General features: G+C 42.5%; 1 protein-coding gene across 1 annotated transcript in view; it reads left to right on the forward strand.

Moving 5' to 3' along the window:
• LOC126175809 (protein Skeletor, isoforms D/E-like) overlaps positions 1-23,225 on the forward strand; it is a 346,786-nt gene that overhangs the window by 78,065 nt on the left and 245,496 nt on the right. Inside the window, exons 2-4 of the mRNA XM_049922798.1 lie at positions 2,937-3,080; positions 22,803-22,875; positions 22,958-23,066. Coding sequence (XP_049778755.1) covers positions 2,937-3,080; positions 22,803-22,875; positions 22,958-23,066 — 326 coding nt within the window. The remainder of the gene's footprint in view (positions 1-2,936; positions 3,081-22,802; positions 22,876-22,957; positions 23,067-23,225) is intronic.

The raw sequence follows: 23,225 nt of genomic DNA on the forward strand, positions 1-23,225 counted from the left end.
GACTTAAATTTGTATAAAGAGAGGGAAAGACAGAGTCTCTACTGATTAGAGCTAAAGATTTGTGATATTTGACATTAAATGGCATTATCAAGTAAAAAGTAAAAGGTGAAATTAACTGCATTTTAGTGTGAATATTTGAAAAACTTCACAGTATCAACATTCAAGTGTTAGTATAAAATTTCAGTTCTGCAGACTGTTAGAATCTCTGGTCAGGCGTACACTTTAAGCAAGCTGAAACATTTTGGTAACTTGGTAATGAACATTTATTGGCCTATGTAAAGAATATAAGTGGCAACGGCCTTGCCGCAGTGGATACACCGGTTCCCGTGAGATCACCAAAGTTCAACGCTGTTGGGCGTGGCAGCCACTTGGATGGGTGACCATCCGCCATGCGCTGTTGCCATTTTTCGGGGTGCACTCAGCCTCGTGATGCCAGTTGAGGAGCTACTCGACCGAATAGTAGCGGCTTCGGTCAAGAATACCATCACAACGACCGGGAGAGCGGTGTGCTGACCCCACGCCCCTCCTATCCGCATCCTCCTCGGAGGAGGACACGGCGGTCTGGTGATCTCGGTAGGCCACTCGTCGCCTAAAGACGGAGTACTTTTTTTTAATGTAAAGAATATAAAACTAGGAAAGACAATCAACTTTAGCAAACATTTAATTAAAAATCAGAATCAACAATGCAGACCAGATAATTACATCGACGCAGCCTGTTCTGTAGCGAATACAATAAACAATTCATTAAACAGTTTATAAACGAGCTGTATCTTCTTGAAGCTTTCTTGTGTTAACATAAGTGACCATAGTACCATAACTGAATTGAAGCTTTGTTGCCGTGTTATTCATATAAAACAAAATAAGAGCTACTACACTCAGGCAAAACTACATACGTTTTACGTCGAGATTGCACACATGACGACGCCATAGCCCAAGAGAATCATATATTACAATATCTACAGTAAAGACAATATCACGAGACCCTGTGTCCTTACGTTCTTTAATTTTATTGTTTAGTTCTCCGAATACGTCTGTTTCTTAGTGCAGTACGTCAAATGTTGAAGCGTAGCGGAAAAAAGCCTCCCTATAAATTACACAATGGGTTTTTGTCTGGATTTTCATAGCCAAACGAAGTGTGGGAAATGGACAAATGCGATATCAAACTGACCAGCGTGGGGGCTAGTTATGCATAAACCGATTTATTTGCTTGATAGTAATCAGGATAGTTAACAAAAAATTAATTACTTAAGATGTATTTGCACTTTCGAATACGAACAACCATCAGCCGTATAAGGGAATGACGACTGAAAATTTGTGCCGAGGCGGTACTCGAAACGGATTTTCCTCTTTACGCGAACCACTTGACTACCTGTGCACGAACCGAGCGAGGTGGCGCAGTGGTTAGACACTGGACTCGCATTCGGGAGGACGACGGTTCAATCCCGCGTCCGGCCATCCTGATTTAGGTTTTCCGTGATTTCCCTAAATCGCTCCAGGCAAATTCCGGGATGGTTCCTTTCAAAGGGCACGGCCGAATTCCTTTCCCGTCCTTCCCTAATCCGATGAGACCGATGACCTCGCTGTCTTGTCTCCTTCCCCGAAACAACCAACCAACCAACCTACCTGTGCACAACTCACGTCCACACCCAAACTTTCATATGTCGTCGTTCCTGCGTTCTTCGTACATGCTTTCATTTCGAAGGAACATTGAATCTCTCTTCTTAACAACACAGCTACTGCAGTATCGTAAAGAAATTAATTAGTGATGTGAGCGAAATTTTTAGTACGAACTTTTACTGTCAAACGCAGAGAGGGAAATGGACAAATGGGCAAAAAAATATTTAGTTTCTTGAAAGTAGTTATGGAAAGTAAGAAAAAGTTAGTTATTGATTTGAGAGGAAGTTGAAATATTTCACGAACAGTTGTTGTTAGCTATGTAAATGAAGTGTCAGAAAGTTCATCTCCTCAAGACCTAGATACTTTTCGGATAAAAAGCTACATTCGTGTTATATTTAACTGTCAAAATGCTTTCCCTCGAATGAAGTGCTAAATTCGAGGCATTTAGAAAATGGAAGACGCTAGGAAAGCAAATTAGGTGTCAATAAGATCATGCATTCTGATCAGAACTTGAAAGTAATAAAATTGAAATAGTCGTTAAAATTGACATTTGATGTGCCTTTGTGTCGTGCTCAAAGTCATGTACAGTAAATGAGGTTCGTCAAATGTTTCTCTGATCTATTTTATTTCTTACTTTCAGACAAATTATTCCACAAAACATTTTACGATTATCAGAAAAAAATTTATTTAATTTGTTCTTTGCATAGTCCGTGGTTCACATTTCTGGTAGCTCACTGTAATTATTCGACGACTGACTGATTTTGTTCATCAGATGATAACTTCGTATCAGACTCACTGAGTGGCTTCAAGAGAGATATATTCACAGAAAATGCCAATTATTCTTTTGTGTTTGGGGCAAAAGCAGGGCTAAATGATAGATAGTGTACAGAGGGTAGTTTCTCAGATTCATCAACAACATTTGATTGCGTGGACCTTGCACTACTTTTGCATTAGTTGAAACATGATGGGATTATCGGAAAAAGCTCAACGGTGGTCCACTATGCATCTCGAAAGTAGGATGCGAAAGATCGACCTTCAGTGCAACGTTTCCTTATGGTACACTCCTTCTGTTTTGTACAGGAGTTCCTCACAGGAGCTCAAATTTTTTCTCTTTAATGTCTTATTTATTCGTCTACTGTCTCACAGATGTTTTGCGTTTTATTAATTAATTTGTGTGCAAATGTTCTAATCAGTGTTCTGTAAACTATGTACTGATTTGTTCTATAACCAAGTAGTGAAACCTGTAAAACAGATAAAGAAATAAAGAGAAAACATAAAAGAGGCACCTCACCTCACACAGCACGTGTTGCTTGTTGCAGGACTGGGCGAAGCAGCACAGCCCTATTACGGAAAGTACATCGGGAAGCTGAAGACGCTCCACCACGGCGTCACGGGCGAAGTATACGCAGTAGACGCGCGTACGCTACACATCAGGGACTTCAGCTACGATGGAGAAGGGCCAGGTAAGGATCAGGTTCACTGGCTCTCTGTGTCCACTTACCATAAAGTAACGTATCAGCAATGTTCCTGGCATACCAAAACACTACGGCGACATCTCAGTCGATCTTCTCTTTCCCAAAGACTCGTCAGACTGATAACTTCTGGACACTCCTTGTTAATAGAGCTGATAAGTGAAAGGTAATATCATGGTAAAGACACACGATCAGACTTCTTGTAACAAATCTTCCTGAGAACATCTGCACAGTTCCCACTTTTCTACAAACGTGACCAGCCTCGTGACTCGCTTCAGAAATTCTCGTCTACTCAGACCTCAATTCTAGCGTTAATCCTCGTATCCATAACTTATTTCAAAAGACCTATTTTTTGTAGAAATTCTCAAGAGAAACACGCCTGCTTGATTTTGTTCCATTTGATAGTAACTCTGACTATTCACAGTACAAATAACACAGCTACCTTAGTTGCACAAAACCGATTCAGTCATAATTCCGCTCTCCATAGTAAACCGAGCAATTTTTTTTTCTGTGTAGCACATATGCCTGCTACTTCCATCTCGTTCCCTTGGTCGATATCTCATAGAGTAACAATATCATTCAGTTAAATCGCTTATTCAGTATTTACTGAGATAGCACGGCGAGTTTTCTATCTACCTTATGTTTCCTGCAGATATTTATTACAAATTTTGACACAAAAACCAATGGTGATAATTTATGCAAACCATCTTTCAGCAGTACGATAAATATCAAATAACAATTATCTATTTTAACATTTTGGCAGCCGTTCATAATCGAACTTCTTTCAGTTTTACAAAATAAACGTCCATCAGTTTCATAAAAAGCCTATAGAATAGACACAACATCATACTTTTCTTGCATGCCAGCTCTTTCTGCATATATATACCCCAGCGTTCATAACCCAAAGTTCTCAGCTAATCGCCCTCAAATCGTTTTCCTCGTGAGTTAGATTTAATACAAACTCAGCTTATTGTGGTTGATTTATATGTTATTATTTCACATTCATTAGTTATGTAGGGCACATAAATTAACGCCACATTCGAAAACCAAGAACCATCTTCAGGGAGGGACCCAAACCGATCACCTTCGTTTGGAAAGACAGATATGATTCGTCGAGACCTTTTCTTTTGGAGAGGGTGAGGGCGTGAGTCTGTTTTCATTCCCGCCTTACCCTTGCCAATGTAAGCTTTCTTCGTTCTAGGCCATTAAATTATTTTGAAAACTTACTAGAGAAACTTTTTCGAGTAAGTGTTGCTGAAGATGTCCAATATGAATACTATCTAGTGGAAAATAAATGTCTTGTTTTGTAAGAAAAAACTGGTTTGACATTAAGCATGATTATTTCAAATCAAAAATTAAATTGCTTGTTTTAATATAAGAAGACAAAAGCCCTCTTCTAGGTTTTGTCTTTGCTTCCAAAAGCTAAATGCTCTTCTGCTGAAGGACTATCAATTAAGAAAGAGTTGCCTTCCAAAGATGAAAAGACTGTCCTTTGGAAATTGAAAGATTAGTCTTCTGAACAAAATGAAATATCTTTTTCTAAGGAACGTCTTCCAAACCTAAAAATTCTTATTCTGAAGTATAAAAGCCATTTAGTCTTCAAAGTAAAAACTATCCTTCCAAGAAAAAGTTAAAGCTACTCTACAAGAAAGTAAGACTCCTTGTCTAAAGGTCTAAAAATCTCTTTTATAAATAAGATTGCTGTACGAAAATAAAGTAATAGAATTGAGCAATGAAATGTCCTCATGGTTTGTTGCCGTGGTTTTCAGTCCAAAGACTGGTTTGCTGTAGCTCTCCATGCTACTCTATCCTGTGCAAGCCTCTTCATCTTCGAGTAACTACTGCAACCTACATCCCTCTGAATCTGCTTACTGTATTCTTCTTTTCGTCTCCCTCTACGATTTTTACCCTCCACGCTTCCTTCCAGTACTAAATTGATGAGCCCTTGATGCCTCAGAATGTGTTCCACTAACCGATCCCTTCTTTTAGTCAGGCTGTACCACAAATTTCTTTTCTCCCCAATTCTATTCAGTACCTCCTCTACCCGTCTAATCTTCAGTATTCTTCTGTAGCACCAATTTCAAAAGCTTCTATTCTCTTCTTGTCTAAATTGTTTATCGTCCATGTTTCACTTCCATACATGGCTACAATCCATACTAATTTCACAAAGGACTTCCTAACACTTACATCTATACTCGATGTTTTTCTCTTCTTCAGAAACTCTTTTCTTGCCGTAGCCAGTCTACATTTTATATCCTCCCTACTTCGAACATATCAGTTAATGTGCTTCCCAAATACCAAAACTTACCTACTACTTTAAGTGTTTCATTTACTGATCTAATTCCCGTAGCATTACCTGATTTAATTCCACAACATTCCATTATCCTCGTTTTCCTTTTGCTAATGTTCAACTTTTATTCTCCTTTCAAGATATTGTCCATTCCGTGCAACTGCTGTTGCAAGTCCTTTGCTGTTTCTGACAGAATTACAATGTCATCAGCAAACCTCAAAGTTTTTATTTCTTCTTCCTGAACTATAATTCCTACTTCAAACTTTTGTTTTGTTTCCTCATGGTTTACATAGCTGAATATATTGAGAAATGAGACAGTTTAGTATTCGCGGTCGCTATGATAGGTCAACTTGTTGGGGTTAGTCAACTACAAAATAAATACTATTGACATGAAGATTACTGAACCTCAGACCTTGGATGAGGGCAACGTGACTTGTTTGCGATGTGTGTTTAGGGTCAGCATCATCTAAAGATAGCCCTGCAAGCAATACTGAAAATAATAGCCTACACACCGTAATCATTTCAATACATTCGGGTCGCAAATTGAGAAAAATACGTATTTGAGATAATTTTTACTAATAGAAAAGAGTTGTTTCTGGCACTATACCCTTTAAGTCGAACGACACAAAACAAATTTCTATCAGAACTGCTAACACCATGTGCATGTGTGTTTAAGATGCCTCGTAAACGCAGATCCCGAATATATAATGCTGAAAGTAGCCTAAGGAAGTTACATCTGTATCTACATATAGATGTCGAAATACACTGTAAATCCTTGGCAGTGTGTACTTTAAACCAAGACTGCGCTATTCTCTGTATACAGGGTGTTACAAAAAGGTACGGCCAAACTTTCAGGAAACATTCCTCACACACAAATAAAGAAAAGATGTTATGTGGACATGTGTCCGGAAACGCTTAATTTCCATGTTAGAGCTCATTTTAGTTTCGTCATTATGTTCTTCCACCTACGCTCAATGGGACATGTTATCATGATTTCATACGGGATACTCTACCTGTGCTGCTAGAACATGTGCCTTTACAAGTACGACACAACATGTGGTTCATGCACGACGGACTCCTGCACATTTCAGTCGAAGTCTTCGTACGCTTCTCAACAACAGATTCGGTGACCGATGGATTGGTAGAGGTGGACCAATTCCATGGCCTCCACGCTCTCCTGACCTCAACCCTCTTGACTTTCATTTATGGGGGCATTTGAAAGCTCTTGTCTACGCAACCCCGGTACCAAATGTAGAGACTCTTCGTGCTCCTATTGTGGACGGCTGTCATACAATACGCCATTCTCCAGGGTTGCATTAGCGCATCTGGGACTGCATGCGACGGAGGGTGGATGCACGTATCCTCGCTAACGGAGGACATTTTGAACATTTCCTGTAACAAAGTGTTTGAAGTCACGCTGGTACGTTCTGTTGCTGTGTGTTTCCATTCCATGATTAATGTGATTTGAAGAGAAGTAATAAAATGAGCTCTAACATGGAAAGTAAGCGTTTCCGGACACATGTCCACATAACATATTTTATTTCTTTGTGTGAGAGGAATGCTTCCTGAAAGTTTGGCCGTACCTTTTTGAAACACCCTGTACAGGTAAGGAAAGTTGATTTCGCGCCCGCCCTCATTGCTAATTTGGTCGTGGTTCCTTGGCAAGAATACAATGGAGGCAGTAGAAATTTAGCAACGCTGGCCTGAAAAACTAGTTAGCTTAATTTATACTATAGGGTTTCACAGCCTATATCTGTCATTAGCAGAGCCTCTGAATTCCATGTCTTTTGTCATGTATAGTAGCTAATGACACACAACGCTGCATTAGGACTCTAAAACACTTTACAGTACTCAGCTGATGATAATGATTTATGGTGGAGGTTAGTACACCGCTGTAAGTAGAAATATTGAACATGGCAAAATCTTATACTATCCCTTTCTCACTGCAAATTACACTTATTGCTGCATTTCTAGAAGAAAATTTCAGATCTTTCTGGTAGCAAACGAGTAACGTTCTCCAAAATCCGGCAAAATCCATAATATTTCTTCCGTTCGCAATTAATATCGCTCCGGACTAAGTTGTTAGTACTAAACAATTTTTAGGAAGTCAGACTGAAAGAGTTAGCGCGTCATCCTAATTAGCGCTAAACTTTGCGTAACATAAACGCATTACTAAATCATTCTCCTTGCTTAAAGTCATGGATAAAAGTTCTACGTTGCTACCTTGTATTATAGGATGCACCGGCAAAACTCCTCTCCAATAGAAATATTCATGCCGGGAAAAAAAGGCAACACACTCGAGGAAAAAGTCATTTTATTGACAAGTGAGGTGACCGGTAGTTCCTCCTTGTAGAAGTATATGATAACAAATTCAGACCAAATGGAACATGTACGTCAGTAAATGGTGCCCAAATAGTCGTATCAGTACCCATTGTATCCCGTCTGGCAGCAACGCAGGCGTCTATTCTCGCATGCAAACTGTCACAAACGTGCCGAATAGCTTTCTACAATAATAAACTCAAGCACCTTGCACCTTCTACTGCAGTTCTGCAGTAGCTTTTGTAAGCCCTGGAGAACGAGTAAGTCCAGTCTTCATCATGTCCCACGTGTGTCCAATTGGCGAGAGATCTTGCTGGGCAGAGCAGTTGTTGCACACTACAAAGGCAGAAGCCGAATGCGAAAGTGCATTATCCTGCTGGAAAAGCACATCACCAACCTGTCGAAGAAATGGCAATTGTACGGGGATAACAGTCTGTGCAATGTAGCGTACACCGGTTACTTTACTCTGGAGAAATACCAAATACGATTGCAAGCTGTAACTGATTCCCTTCCCCCTCCGCCCCACTCCCCCCACCCCTCACAGCGAGAAGTCTGGAATGAGACTTGTGTGTCGTGGGCGAATGCACTCTGGAACAGAAAGCTCACATCACTCCCATACACACGCAACCTATTATCACACTGAAGACTGCTCTGCTGTGTTTCCCGATACTGTCCATCGGATGGGGCTCCCAGAGCAGTTCTCAGTTTACTATGCAGAACTGTTTGCCATTCTGCAAGCGTTAGAGCATATGCGCCGACATCGTGGCACGAAATTCCTCATCTGCTCCGATTCCAAAAGTGCTCTACACGCTCTTGAACAGATGTACCCAGCAGATCGGATGGTGCAAGAGGTGCGGGACGCACTCCTGTTCTTGCGACAGCAGGGTAAGGATGTAATTTTCTGCTGGGTTCCAGGGCACATAGGGGTTTCTGGAAATGAACTTGCAGATGCGGCTGCCAAGGAGGCTTGCTCCATCCCACCTCCTGTTCGCTGTTTCGTCCCCCTGCAGGCCATAACGTCTTTCGTGACTCGGAAGGTCATGCGTTGGTGGGAAGCTCAGTGGCTGGACGTAAGGGATAATAAGTTGCGAGCGGTGAAGGACTCTGTCCGACCGTGGCTCACCTCCGTCCGACAACGACGAGCTGAGGAAGTATCCCTTACACGGCTTAGAATAGGCCATTGTCCTTTGACGCATGGTTTTCTGTTACGTCGTGAGGAGCCACCAACGTGTCAGACATGTGGGACACAGCTGTCGATACGACATATTTTAACTGAGTGTGTTTTATATGCGGGTTTGAGGGAAGAGTTCAGTTTCCCACCAGACCTACCCTCTCTTTTAACTAATAATGAGGCGAGTGTCGCTAGAGTTTTACGTTTTTGTGTGATGTCTGGCCTTCTTCCCAAAATATTGGGATTGAAGTCTTAATGTGCTGTCCCGTGGTTTGGTCACCCATTATTTGTAAGTGGTCACTCAGCCACCGTTAATTATTTTTACCTGTTTGTACTGCTATTTTATTTTTAGTTTTATCTCCCTGATTTGCTGTGCTGTGTCCAATCTTGCAATTTGAATAATACCCATTCTCTCACAATTCGGCTCTGAATTGAACTTTTGGGAACGGGCGCTGATAACCTCGCTGTTGTGCGCCCTAAAACACTAATAATCATCATCATCATCTGAACACAATAGAGCGCCATTGCGCTCTCCAGTCGAACCCTTCACGACACCAGTGTAGCCATATTGGATAGTGTCATGGTGTCATTGGTAGCCTGGACATGGGCCCTCGTGACGGTAATCCTGCTGCAAGCAACCGATGCCCAGTGGTCTGTGATGACACAGCAGGTGCGATATGTGCACGTCTTTCTTCCCCGGATGATGTTCTGTCCGCCACTACCGCTCGCACAATTCGTCGATCTTGATTTATGTCTGTACTACGTGGACGTCCAGAACTTGGATTACAGCTGGCGGAATGCTCCATGGAACAGTGCTGAAAGCATCCACACGCCACCGAGACACTGTGTCCAACAAGTGCAGCAATCCGTCAATGTGTCCATCCAGTTTCCCAAACGCCCACTGTCCGACCCCGTTCAAATGGCTGACGCTGTTCGATAGAAGTACACACTCGTCAGTTGTAGTGTAGAATGAATGTTGCAAACACTGTCCACCTACAAGCTCAGTGCAGTTACTACCTGCAGAGTCTAAACAGAGGGTGCACAGACAGAGTTCCTGAGCGCATTTTGATCGCCGAAGGCCGTGACAAATGAATCAACGAATGGTCAATATTCTATAACATGGTCACAGAATTATGACTAAAAACGTGTAATAGAGTATAAGTACGGAATCATCGTGAAAGACTGGCAGTACTTATATGACATTTATAAAATAATAGTCCGCAGCTCGTGGTCGTGCGGTAGCGTTCCCGCTTCCCACGCCCGGGTTCCTGGGTTCGATTCCCGGCGGGGTCAGAGATTTTCTCTGCCTCGTGATGACTGGGTGTTGTGTGCTGTCCTTAGGTTAGTTAGGTTTAAGTAGTTATAAGTTCTAGGGGACTGATGCCCATAGATGTTAAGTCCCATAGTGCTAAGAGCCATTTGAACCATTTTTTTATAAAATAATAAACATGCCAAAAGGGCATTAGTCACAAAGATATTTAACATGAAGAAAACTGTCATGGCGAGCCACTAAGGGCTGCTCGTTACTTGCGTTGTGCAGGTTGCAAAACGGACTTTTTATAAATGACGTATAAGTACTACCAGTCTTTCACGATGATTCCGTACTTATATCCTATCATACGTTTTTAGTCATAATTCTGTGACCATGTTATAGAATATAGATCATTCTTCGATTTAAATTCTGAGGAAGACACTCCTAGCAGTGTTGAAACCAGGTTAATTTGTTAAAAATAGTGACCGAGGGCTGTTTTTCTTTCAATTGTAACTATTCACGGTCTCCGAACGTGCAGCCATGTACAAAATTTTGTAATAAGTGTGGCATTAGACTGGTATTTCCTAAATGGGTTGCCATAAATTGATGACACCATGAGCGTTATCTACAAATACTTGTTTTATGTTGTGTGTCTTTTGTTCAAAATGGTTCAAATGGCTCTGAGCACTATGGGACTCAACTGCTGTGGTCATAAGTCCCCTAGAACTTAGAACTACTTAAACCTAACTAACCTAAGGACATCACACACATCCATGCCCGAGGCAGGATTCGAACCTGCGACCGTAGCGGTCGTGCGGTTCCAAGACTGTAGCGCCTTTAACCGCTCGGCCACTCCGGCCGGCGTGTGTCTCTTGTGTTCATTTTTGTGCGGCAGGGGGGGGGGGGGAGGGGGGGGAGGCGGGAGACCAAACAGCGAGGCCATCGGCCCCATAGGATTAAGGAAGAGTGGGGAAGGAAATCGGCCGCGCCCTTTCAAAGGAACCATCCCGGCATTTGTCTGAAGCGATTTAAGGATATCACGGAAAACCTAAATCCGTCCTCCCGAATATCCGCAGCTCGTGGTCTAGTGATGCCGGCACGGTAGCTCAGCGTGTTAGGTCGGAGGGTTAGCTGCCATCTGTAATTTAAAAAAAACTGAGTAAATGGATCAACGATGAACTAGAACAAGCGTCATGGGACGTCCACCTCGAACAAACACAAAGGCCAACAACGAACAAAGTGAGATTTTAAAAAAGTAGCTAACGTTGCTGTCTCTGGATGACGGGGTCCCGGGTTCGATTCCCGGCCGGGTTGGGGATTTTTCTCTGCCCGGGGACTGGGTGTTTTAGTTGTCCCCATCATTTCATTCTCATCATCATGATTCGTGACAGTGGCTAGATTGGAATGTGTAAAAATTGGGACTTTGTGCGAGCGCTGATGACCGCGCAGTTGAGCGCCCCACAAACCTATCATCATCATCATCATCATCATCATCCCGAATGCGAATCCAGTGTGCTAACAACTGCGCCACCTCGCTCGGTGAGTGTCTTTTCTCTGAACTGATAGGAGGAGAACAGTTCGCTCATTCATTTGTTTGGCTAAGCGGTCAACTATGTAATTTCATCTGTATTGTTATTTCATTTGAGCTTCCTTTTTTACTTGTCATACGTGCGTTATGTATCATTTCAGAGCGAGCGTTTTCACATCTTCATAAAATGTGTGTGATAGTGAGATTTAAGATAACGGCTTTCAACACATACCGCATTCTGAAAACTGCATTCGACGTCAAATTTTATTACACAAGTCCCGTCAGACAAGCAGACAACGAGATTCAGTCGTGATTTACCAATTTATGAGCGTCATTGACCTCATCCGAAGTGCGCCCTCAAAACAAACCATTATTACCACATACAGTTTCAAAACCTGAGATAATATCGCTCACCAATCTATCACTATGTTCCACGAGAATAATTACGAAGCACAACTGCAAAGTAGAACGATGAAGTGATAAGGAAGATATTTGTCTCTAGTATTCTTGTTACGCATACACTGATAGCAAATCACCTGACATTTATTTCTAGACTAGCTGGAGGCACGCTATATCATATTGTGCCGCGCTGAAGATTTCTCAACACTAGGAATGTTGTCATTACGCGCACAGCGTAAAATGTGATCAGATTGGAACCGACAACGTCAATTTTGTCAGTAACGCATTCTGCATGAGAACCAGTCCTTATCGGAAACGGAAGCGTATTTAATAGCTTGCACAGATTTGAAATTGCTCCGTGTTTCACATAAATTACAGTTTGTAATTCATACCCAAGGGGAACTGATCTTATCGACTGACACACACACACACACACACATATCAAATGGGAAACGCGAGCAGAATATTTACTGCTGCAATTCGAAAAGAAAACAGGCAGTCAAATAAACGATCACACACCTCTCGTTTCCTTGGTGTTGTTTTGTAAACAACATCGCCAACGACGTGCAGGTACGATTGCAAATGGACGCAGTTATATTTAAGTGTCCCATTTCCTCAAACGATAAAAATAAAGGTTTAATTTAAAACTGATGTCCATCACGAAGGCGAGCGATTCCCACGGCGAAACCTAACGGTGGCATCTGGTCCCGTACAAAAATAGTTCCATAAAACCTCGCTCCGCCTTTCGGAGCGTCGCCTGTCGACCATTACGGTCGAGTGTAAGGCAAGGGGAAGAGCGAGTCGGGGTAGGCGCGCGGAAGCGAAAAAAGAAATAGAAGGAGAGTGCGAGTAAGAAATAAAGGAGGGACAGCCGTGCCCGGCGCCACTGACAGGAATCCAGAAACGCGCAGTCCGCAAAAAAATTGTGTCACGCGAAGAAATGTCCGCCATAAACTATGGGCGCCCGTGGAGCATCGCGAGCTATTTCCAGCGGCAGTAGCGGGACCGGCGGCCGCCTCACTGAAGGTCGTTGCCATTGAAAAACAAACGAAGGTCGCGGAAGGGGGCGCGCAGAATGTGACCGCCACCAGCACTCTCTGCCGGCCTGCGAGTGAGTTAGAGGGGAGGGGTAGAGGCTTCTAATTGGGATGCGAGCAGGACCGCGCGTAGGCCGGTCCCCTTCGGCTTTTGCGCCCGTGTTTCGGGGCTAGGTTTTTGCACGTCGGACTGTTCCCGAACACAACTGCTGCAAACGTCGGGATGGCGACAGGAAACAAAAAGTTTTGCTTCCGGGGGTACGTTTTAGGAGGCGAGTGACCGCCGATGCACAGCCTGAAGCGACACTGTGCGTTCTAATGACGCCATGGTCATTGACCCCATGCGACTAAGGCCGCGATCACAATGGCACCGATATCGATGGATTCCAACGACGACCGACGTCGTCCGAAGATGGCCGATTTTTTCAAACCAGTACGCTGCTACGAGCACGTTCACAATGTAGCCGACCTCTTCGTCCGATCGTACAGATTTCGGACGACTGTCGAAAAAATAAATAAATATAAGGGCATTACTGAAACAAATACCTCCCAATTTTTGTGACTTCGAATGTCCAGGCAAGATTATGTTGATTTAGTACTGAACCTTTCCGCTAACGTCCTGTACGTTTTGCTATCCTGCGACTGATAGCACCGATAGGGGATCCTACCAAAATGCTGTGTGTATAAAACATCGTATAAAACATTTATTTATAGGGGGTCGACAGTAATTTGGAAACTGTGTCCTTCTTCCTGGGATATTCAAGCAGCAGGATGCAGATGAGCGTCAATTCGAAACTCGGAACAGAGATACTAGCAAACTGGAACTCTTCGTCGGACACCGGCGTGTGTCGACTTGCAGAGTGTAACATTCCTCCCAAGTCTCATGCAATAACTCAGTTCACCGTCTGTAGTTATTCCGCTGTACGGATCATGGATATAAGGACAATAAATGACTTACATATGCCATATTTGGCATAACCTGATTTTGATTACAACTACTAAGGGAAATGGAAGTTACAGTTGTCAGCCTCCAGTGTGACAACAGAGGCCAACATTTTAAATCTGGATAGTAATTTTACGATTGTTGTACATGTTACATCATCTCGACATCTATGAATTCCCTTCCTTAAAAATTATTCTAGGAAAGAAATAACTAAGTTTTTAGCGGTTCTTATCCCAAACCTGGGTGACTATAGACATGCTTACTATATATTATGGTCGCCCTGGTATCGAGTTACATTGGGCAACATGAGCAATGCCTCGGCTAGGTACGAGATGTTTCAGAATGTTTCGGGAATTTCCATTTTTTGGAAGTAATTTAATTTATTCGTACACATTAATGTCATCTCCTTCAAAGAAGTCCCCATCAGATGGTATTTAATAACGCCAGCGCTTCTTCTAATCCCCGGACACTTCTGGAACTCGATCTTTGGGATAGCTCTTTCAGCGATGTGCTTCCAATCTCGCCTAAACCTGTAAAACGACGACCCTTTAGTTTTGGAAAAAATGTCACACTGTGGCATAAAATGGTTCAAATGGCTCTGAACAGTATGGGACTAAACATCTGAGGTCATCAGTCCCCTAGAACTTTTAATTACTTAAACCTAACTAACCTAAGGACATAACACACATCCATGCCCGAAGCAGGATTCTAATCTGCGACCGTAGCGGTCGCGCGCTTCCAGACTGAAGCGCCTAGAACCGCTCGGCCACGCCGGTCGGCCACTGTGGCATAGTTGGCGTATATGGAGGCTGAGGAATCATTACAGTGCTTTTCTTTTCGCCAAAAATTCACGAATAAACAACGAAAGGTGTAAACAGGTGCATTATCGATGTGCAAAAGCCATGAGTTTCGTCATAAATACGGGCGGTTTTTTTCCGGAATGCTTCCCGCAAATGGTGTTGAAATTGTATGTAGTACTCCCTTATTGGTCCTTTGATCATTTGGCAAGAACTATGACGTTAAAATCGAAGAAAATAGCGAAAATAACCTTCACATTCGACATCACTTGCCGAACTGTTCTCAGTTTTGGCGATCCAGAATGCCTTCACTTGACGATTGAGCCTCAATTTCGACGTCATAGCGGTAATCCCATGTTTCATCACCTGTTACGACACATTTCAGTTGTTCTGAATTGTTGTTGACTTCATATAGCGACTCCTGAGCAACTAACATTCACCGCTTTCTTTGCTCAAAATCCAGCACCTTCGGCATAAATGTTTCTGTCCAAGTTTCATACCAAAACATTCGAAAAATATCAAACCCCAAGTCTCAAAAGCATTGATATTTCTAAAAAATATAGAGTGTTACAGAAAATTAGCGAAAGTTTAATTTTTGAAGTTTAAAAGAAACATGTGTATTCCTTACCGTAAAAAAATTCACGTGAATATCACATTTTGTCTTTTTGGAAATCTGGAAAAGGTTTGACAGAACTTTGTGTTACCATTTCGAGTTACAATCTAGGAGAGTACTAAAATGTGGTTCTCTAATGGTTCTTTAACTCTGTGTACCAGAAACTGTCTTACAAAATAATAAAAACTGAAGTAAGTATGCTGATTTGACGATGGCGATCAGCCCTCTGATCCCCAGGGTCAAAATCGTCACAGTTGATGCAACATTCGTTTTAAAAAATTTTGGTGTGATTATAATTAAAGTTTCAATTTCAGACTACTGTAAAACAGAAGCGCTGCTTAGAATGACATAAAATTTGAACGGAATATTTTCGAAGAAGGAGGAAGCGTTATGCAAACAAAAAAAAATTAAATGAAAGTTTTGCCACTAGATTCCGCTGCAAAAGTCTTTACGTAAATGGGTTCGGCTATAAATGAGAGAAGAATCGCAATACGACGTCTGTGGTGTGAATTGCACTGTGCAATGTGCATCACCTAACAAGTCTGACATTCAACAGTTGCGGCACCATTAGCTGCAAGGTCGTACCACATCGGATGGTAAAAATTGATTTTTAACTGAGGCCAGAAACTACATAAAAAGGTATCAATGAAATCAGTTTCTAACTCTCGTGAGACTGGCGCAAGACTTGTTCAATATGCTGTCCACCGTTTACCGCCACAAGTTGAAATCGAGAAACAGTATGTTCCACAACAGATCGGAGGCCAGGGGTCAAGTTCAAAATGGGTAGGGCAATGCGTGGCTTGAGTTCAGCTACGTTTGTAATCGGAGCACTAAGCACAGCGCCGGCCAGTGTGGCCGAGCGGTTCTAGGCGCTTCAGTCTGGAACCGCGCGACCGCTGCGGTCGCAGGTTCGAATCCTGCCTCGGGCATGGATGTGTGTGATGTCCTTAGGTTAGTTAGGTTTAAGTAGTTCTAAGTTCTAGGGGACTGATGACCTCAGATGTTAAGTCCCATAGTGTTCAGAGCCATTTGAACCATTTGAACTAAGCACAGCATGTTTCCAGAATTCACACGGATTACGATCACGTGCTCTGGACCGCCAGGCTGCAGTGAAGTGACGGCTGATAATTCCAGCATTTCCAAAATGTCTCTGCAGCAACCGCTTCACTGGCTGTGCAAAGTCCGGAGGAGCGCCATATTGCATAAAAATGATCCCATCCAAACGTCCTTGGTATTAAATTGGGATGGTGTTGGTGTGCAAAAGACTGGCATAGCGTTTACGAGTGAAAATGCAGGTAACAGAACACGAAGAACCATCTTGAAAAAATACGCACCTATGATAAACGATGTCGTCAACCTGCACTACACAGTTTGCAGAATGAAGCGGTACCTGTTGACGTGGGTGCAGATTTTCCGTTGCCCATACTCTGTAATGGATTTAGTCTGTCCACAGAATGTTCATGGTAATTCATTGCCCACTTGTATGCGAGCAAGAAATTTTAGAACAAACTTTCGTCTTACTGGCGGGTCAGCATGAAGCAGCTCTTGAACGTGGGCAATTTTATGTGGATAGCATTGCAGGAATTTCGTGGAATTTTATGCACCGTTCCCATAGGCATGTCCAAAGTTCGGGCAATTCTCTGTGCACTGCATGTTCGCACACCGCCTTTCGAACCCTGCAGAAATGCTGTGGCCGTATCTACTGACGTCGGATCAGTTTTCCCCCCTCTGCGGCAATGCACTTCAAAAGAACCTTTCTTTTCGAATTTCGGAATCATTTACTCCAGTTCCTTGCCAAATGTCATACCGACGCCTTTTTTCATACGCTTGAATGTCCGGAATGTCTGCGGAGCTTCTGGCGCACAGCCACCGTTCTTCTGAAAGAGCTTCACCAGCAGCGTGCGATCTTCCATTAAGACAGTCATGCCGAGCATCTCAGCATTTACAGCCCCATCTAATGGTAGGATTTTCGTTAACTTTTTTGTTTCCATGACGTTTCCCCCTACTTCTAAAATATTCCTTTCAAATTCGACGTCATTCTGAGCAGGAGTTCGTTTCTTATATTGTTTTGAAACTGGAACTTTAATTACAATCATCACATATTGTTATTGATTACACTTCGTTGTCGCCATTGTGATCAAGAAGAAATGGAAATGCCGTGTGGCTAGGGCCTCCCGTCGTGTAGACCGTTCGCCTGGTGCAAGTCTTTCGAGTTGACACCACTTCGGCGAATTGCGTGTCGATGCGTATGAAATGATGATGACATGGATAACACAAAACCCAGTCCCTGATCGGGTAAAATCTCCGACCCAGCGGGGAAACGAACCTCCGTCGCGCTGACCACTCAGCTACCAGGGGCGGACTATCAAGAAGAAAATACGATATTTTATACAAGGTTCATATTGAGGGCAGAAAAATATACTTTAAATTTCAGTTTCCTAATTAGCAGCGCACTGAAACCGGTCTCTCGTTAACGTCTCGAACAGTGGAAAGATCATAATGTAATACTACGACGAAAATTACAGTCTCCTAACATTCAGCAGTTATCACCTTAGGTCAACTCCGACAGAACTTAGTTTCGGTTTTCACCATGGATAGTTCTCTCCCTCCCCCCCCCCCCCACCCTCTCTCTCTCTGTCTCTCCGTCTCTCTCTCTCTCTCTCTCCCTCTCTGAGTGGTTATTTTCGCTGGGAATTGTCAATTGTTGAATAAATTTTCCAAATCTGTCTGTAAAGTTCATCGCTGATCAGGAATTGTAATCCTCTTTCCATCCAGCTTACTGATTCCTTGTGTATCAAAATAATCTTAGCCTTGTTCCACGATAGTGTGATTGAAGCATAGTGTAGGAAGGAAGTAAATACTTTTGCCAGTGATTTATTGTTACCTCTCCTGCCAGTTTGAGGATGTCAACACTGAGCTCATCATCACCCGGCGCTGTTCCCTTCTTCATGCTATCTAGAGCACACTTGACTTCCGATGGGAGTATATCTGGACCACTAGGTACATCATTTAATTTAGATACACTCAAATTTTCCCTTGGATTGCTATACAAATTGCTCTCCTTCTACACTTACTTTTGCCAGTCTCATAGGTTCTACACACCAGCTTTAAGAGTCTTTCCGTTTCCATTCCTCCAAATGATTTTATAAATTCTTATGGAATGTTATTTATCCCTTCTGCCTTATTTGATTTCAAGTCTTCCAGATCTATTGGTCTTCCATTCTTATTGTTCCCTCTAGACGAACCTCCTGAAATATAGAAATTTATGGCAAAACTATATTAATCAGACGCTAATAAAGCCTAAAGAATAACCCGCTGCTAGGTACCATCTCCAGTTTCTGACATGGGGGCGCTTAACCGCTGGACATGACGACACACTGCTCAATACCAACCTGAGAAAACTGGGATGTAAAGAGATCAACTCCTGCGGGTGTGATGCAATACAAGATTATCAACATCTAATGATATGCCCAAAAATAGGCAAAACTTGCACAGTGGCAAACCTTATCATAGCAAATGACAAAGCCGTCCATGCGGCCGTTTATTGGAAATATGCAGTATGCTTGGTGACCCTGACACGTAAAGTACGTAACTGTTCCCTCTTGCCGGCCGGAGTGGCCGTGCGGTTCTAGGCGCTACAGTCTGGAACCGAGCGACCGCTACGGTCGCAGGTTCGAATCCTACCTCGGTCATGGATGTGTGTGATGTCCTTAGGTTAGTTAGGTTTAATTAGTTCTAAGTTCTAGGCGACTGATGACCTCAGAAGTTAAGTCGCATGATGCTCACAGCCATTTGAACCATTTTTTGTTCCCTCTTGCTTCTCGTATGTATTGTATATTACCCTCCTTTTCCTACATCTACATCTGCATCTAAATCTACATGGATACTCTGCAAATCTCACTTAAGTGCCTGGCAGAGGGCACCGTCACAATAATTCTCTATTACTCTACTCTCGAACAGAGCGCGAAAAAAACGAACACCTACATCTTTCCATGCGAACTCTTCCTTATTTTATTATGATGATGGTTTCTTCCTATGTACGTCGTCTTCAACAAGATATTTTCCCATTCGGAGGAGAAAGTTGGTGATTGTAATTTTTTGAGAAGATCCCCCAGCAACGAGAAACGCCTTTGTTTAATTCTGTCCCCCCCTCCCCCCCCCAAATCCTGTACCATGTCCCTGTCTCTCTCTCCCCTATTACCGATAACACAAAAGATGCTGCTCTTCTTTGAACTTTCTCGATGTACTCCATTAATCCTATCTAGTAAGGATCACAGACCGCGCAGCAGTATTCTAAAAGAGGACGGACAAGCGTAGTGTAGGCGGTCTCTTCAGTAGATCTGTTACATTTCTTAAGTGTCCTGCCAATAAATCGCAGTCTTTGGTTCGCCTTTCTCACAATTTCTATGTGTTCTTTGAAATTTAACTTGCTCGTAACAGTAATTCCTAGATATTTAGTTGAATTTACAGCCTTGAGAATTGATTCATTTATCGAGTAACCGAAGTTTAACGGATTCCTTTTAGCACGCATGTGGATTACCTACTTCTTTCATTATTGAGGATGAATTTCCAATTTTCACACCATTCAGACATCTTTTCTAAACCGTTTTGGAACTTGTTTTTATCTTCTGATGACTTTACTGACTTTACTAGACGATAAACGACAGCATTATCTGCAAACAACCTAAGAGGGATGCTCAGCTTGTCTCCTAAATTGATTATATAGATAAGGAACAGCAAAGGGCCTATAACACTACCTTGGGGAACACCAGAAATCACGTCTGTTTTACTCGATGACTTTCCGTCAGTTACTACGTATTGTGATCTCTCTGACAGGAAATCATGAATCCAGTCGTATAACAGACGATATTCCATAAGCACGCACTGTCATTACAAACCGGTTGTGAGATACGCTGTCAGAAGCCTTCTGGAAATCTAGAAATAAGGAATCAATTTTAAATCCCTTTCAATAACACTCAACACTTCATGTGAGTAAAGAACTGGTTGTGTTTCACAAGAACAGTGTTTGCTAAATCCGTGTTGACTGTGTGTCAATAGAGCGTTCTCTTCAAGGTAATTCACAATTTTCCAAAATTCTGTTCCATATCGACGATAATGATATGCATTTATTAGATTACTCATTACTAGGGGTAAGATCGATAGTGCCTACAGGAAAATTGAAGAGACCTTTGGAGAAAAGGGAACCACTTGCAAGAATATCAAAAGCTCAGATGGAAACCTAGTTCTAAGCAAAGAAGGGAAAGCAGGAAGGTGGAAGGAGTATATAGAGGGTCTATACAAGGGTGATATTCTTGAGGACAATATTATGGAAATGGAAGAGAATGTAGATGAAGATGAAATCGGATATATGATACTGCGTGAAGAGTTTGACAGAGCACTGAAAGATCTAAGTCGAAACAAGACCCAGGGAGTAGACAACATTCCATTAGAACTACTGACAGCCTTGGGAGAACCAGACCTAACAAGACTCCACTATCTAGTGAGCAAGATGTATGAGACAGGCAAAATACCCTCAGACTTCAAAAAAATATAATAATTCCAATCTCAAAGAAAGCAGATGTTGACAGATGTGAAAATTATCGAATTATCTGTTTAATAAGCCACGGCTGCAAAATACTAACACGAATTCTTTACAGACGAATAGAAAAACTAGCAGAAGCCGACCTCGGGGAAGATCAGTTTGGATTCCGTAGAAATACTGCAACACGTGAGGCAATACTGACCTTACGACTTTTCTTAGAAGAAAGATTAAGGAAAGGCAAACCTACGTTTCTAGCATTTGTAGACTTAGCGAAAGCTTTTGACAATGTTGACTGGAATACTCTCTTTCAAATTCTGAAGGTTACGGGGGGTAAAATGCAGGGAGCGAAAGGCTATTTACAGTTTGTACCGAAACCAGATGGCAGTTATAAGAGTCGAGGGGCATGAAAGGGAAGCAGTGGTTGGGAAGGGAATGAGACAGGGTTGTAGCCTCTCCCCGATGTTATCCAATCTGTATATTGAGCAAGCAGTAAAGAAAACAAAAGAAAAATTCGGAGTAGGAATGAAAATCCATAGAGAAGAAATAAAAACTTTGAGGTTCGCCGACAACATTGTAATTCTGTCAGAGCCAGCAAAGGACGTGGAAGAGCAGCTGAACGGAATGGACAGTGTCTCGAAAGGAGGATATAAGATGAACATCAACAAAAGCAGAAAATGGTTCAAATGGCTCTGAGCACTATGGGACTTAACATCTATGGTCATCAGTCCCCTAGAACTTAGAACTACTTAAACCTAACTAACCTAAGGACATCACACAACAAAAGCGGAACGAGGATAATGGAATACAGTCGAATTAAATGGGGTGATGCTGCGGGAATTAGATTAGGAAATGACGCTTAAAGTAGTAAATGAGTTTTACTATTTGGGGAGCAAAATAACTGATGATGGTCGAAGTAGAGAGGATATAAAATGTAGACTGGCAATGGCAAGGAAAGCGTTTCTGAAGAAGAGAAATTTGTTAACATCGAGTATAGATTTAAGTGTTAGGAAGTCGTTTCTGAAAGTATTTCTATGGAGTGTAGCCATGTATGGAAGTGAAACATGGACGATAAGTAGTTTGGACAAGAAGAGAATAGAGGTTTTGAAATGTGGTGCTACAGAAGAATGCTGAAGATTAGATGGGTAGATCACATAGCTAATGAGGAGGTATTGAATAGAATTGGAGAGAAGAGAAATTTGTGGCGCAACTTGACTAGAAGAAGGAATCGGTTGGTAGGGCATATTCTGAGGCATCAAGGGGTTACCAATAACATTGGAGGGCAGCGTCGAGGATAAAAATCGTAGAGGGAGACCAAGAGATTCAGAAGGATGTAAGTTGCAGTAGGTATTGGAAAATGAAGAAGCTTGCACAGGATAGAGTAGCATGGAGAGCTGCATCAAACCAGTCTCTGGACTGAACACCACAACAACAACAGATTACTCATGCCTTTCTTAAATTTTGGAGTGATCTGTGCAACTTTCCAGTCTTTGGGTACGGATCTTTAGTCGAGCGAGCGATTGTATATGATTGTTAAGTATGGAGCTTTTTCTCAAAGGAAGCCAATTTGTACGTAGTCTGGACCGGGAGACGAGCTGTTATTAAGTGATTTAAGTAACTTCACTATTCTGAAGATATCTGCTTGTAAATTACTCACGCTCTCATTCTCACTTTTCACAGAGTTAAGAACATCTTGCACTATTTTACCATTGCATAATATGAACAAAATACTTTGTAAAGTTTCCCCTGCTTGCTCATTTTTATGATAACACGGATTACCACCTGATGAATGTGTACTGATATAAAAATTCCACGTGTGTTTCAGCTGCGTTCTTCTGGGCTGGAGACACCAAGAGCCCGAGCAGCTACGGCTTCAAGGTGAACGACGAGAAAGGAACGTAAGTAGCTCCTCGTTTCTGTCGCTGTTATGTGCTGTCCCTGGCGCCCGGTTCACCTAAGAACGGAGGCATTCTTTTGCAGAACGAACGTGCTGCCGCGCTACCGCAAGAAACACATAACGGTCACCCTGCCGGACAACAAGACGCTCAGGGACATCAAGTGGTTCTCCGTGTGGTGCGACGAATTCGCTGTGAGTACTCTACATTACACTGCACGCTCTGCTTACCTTCTCCGTAACTACCTTCCTCCTGACGCAATCGTATGTCCCAAGTCTCAACAGGCCAGAAGAACGATACTTCGTTTGATGATGTTCCTTACTGGACTTTCTGAGGTATCGAGTTCAAACACT

This window comes from Schistocerca cancellata, chromosome 3, assembly GCF_023864275.1.
Source record: "Schistocerca cancellata isolate TAMUIC-IGC-003103 chromosome 3, iqSchCanc2.1, whole genome shotgun sequence".
In the NCBI taxonomy this organism is placed as follows: Eukaryota; Metazoa; Arthropoda; class Insecta; order Orthoptera; family Acrididae; genus Schistocerca; species Schistocerca cancellata.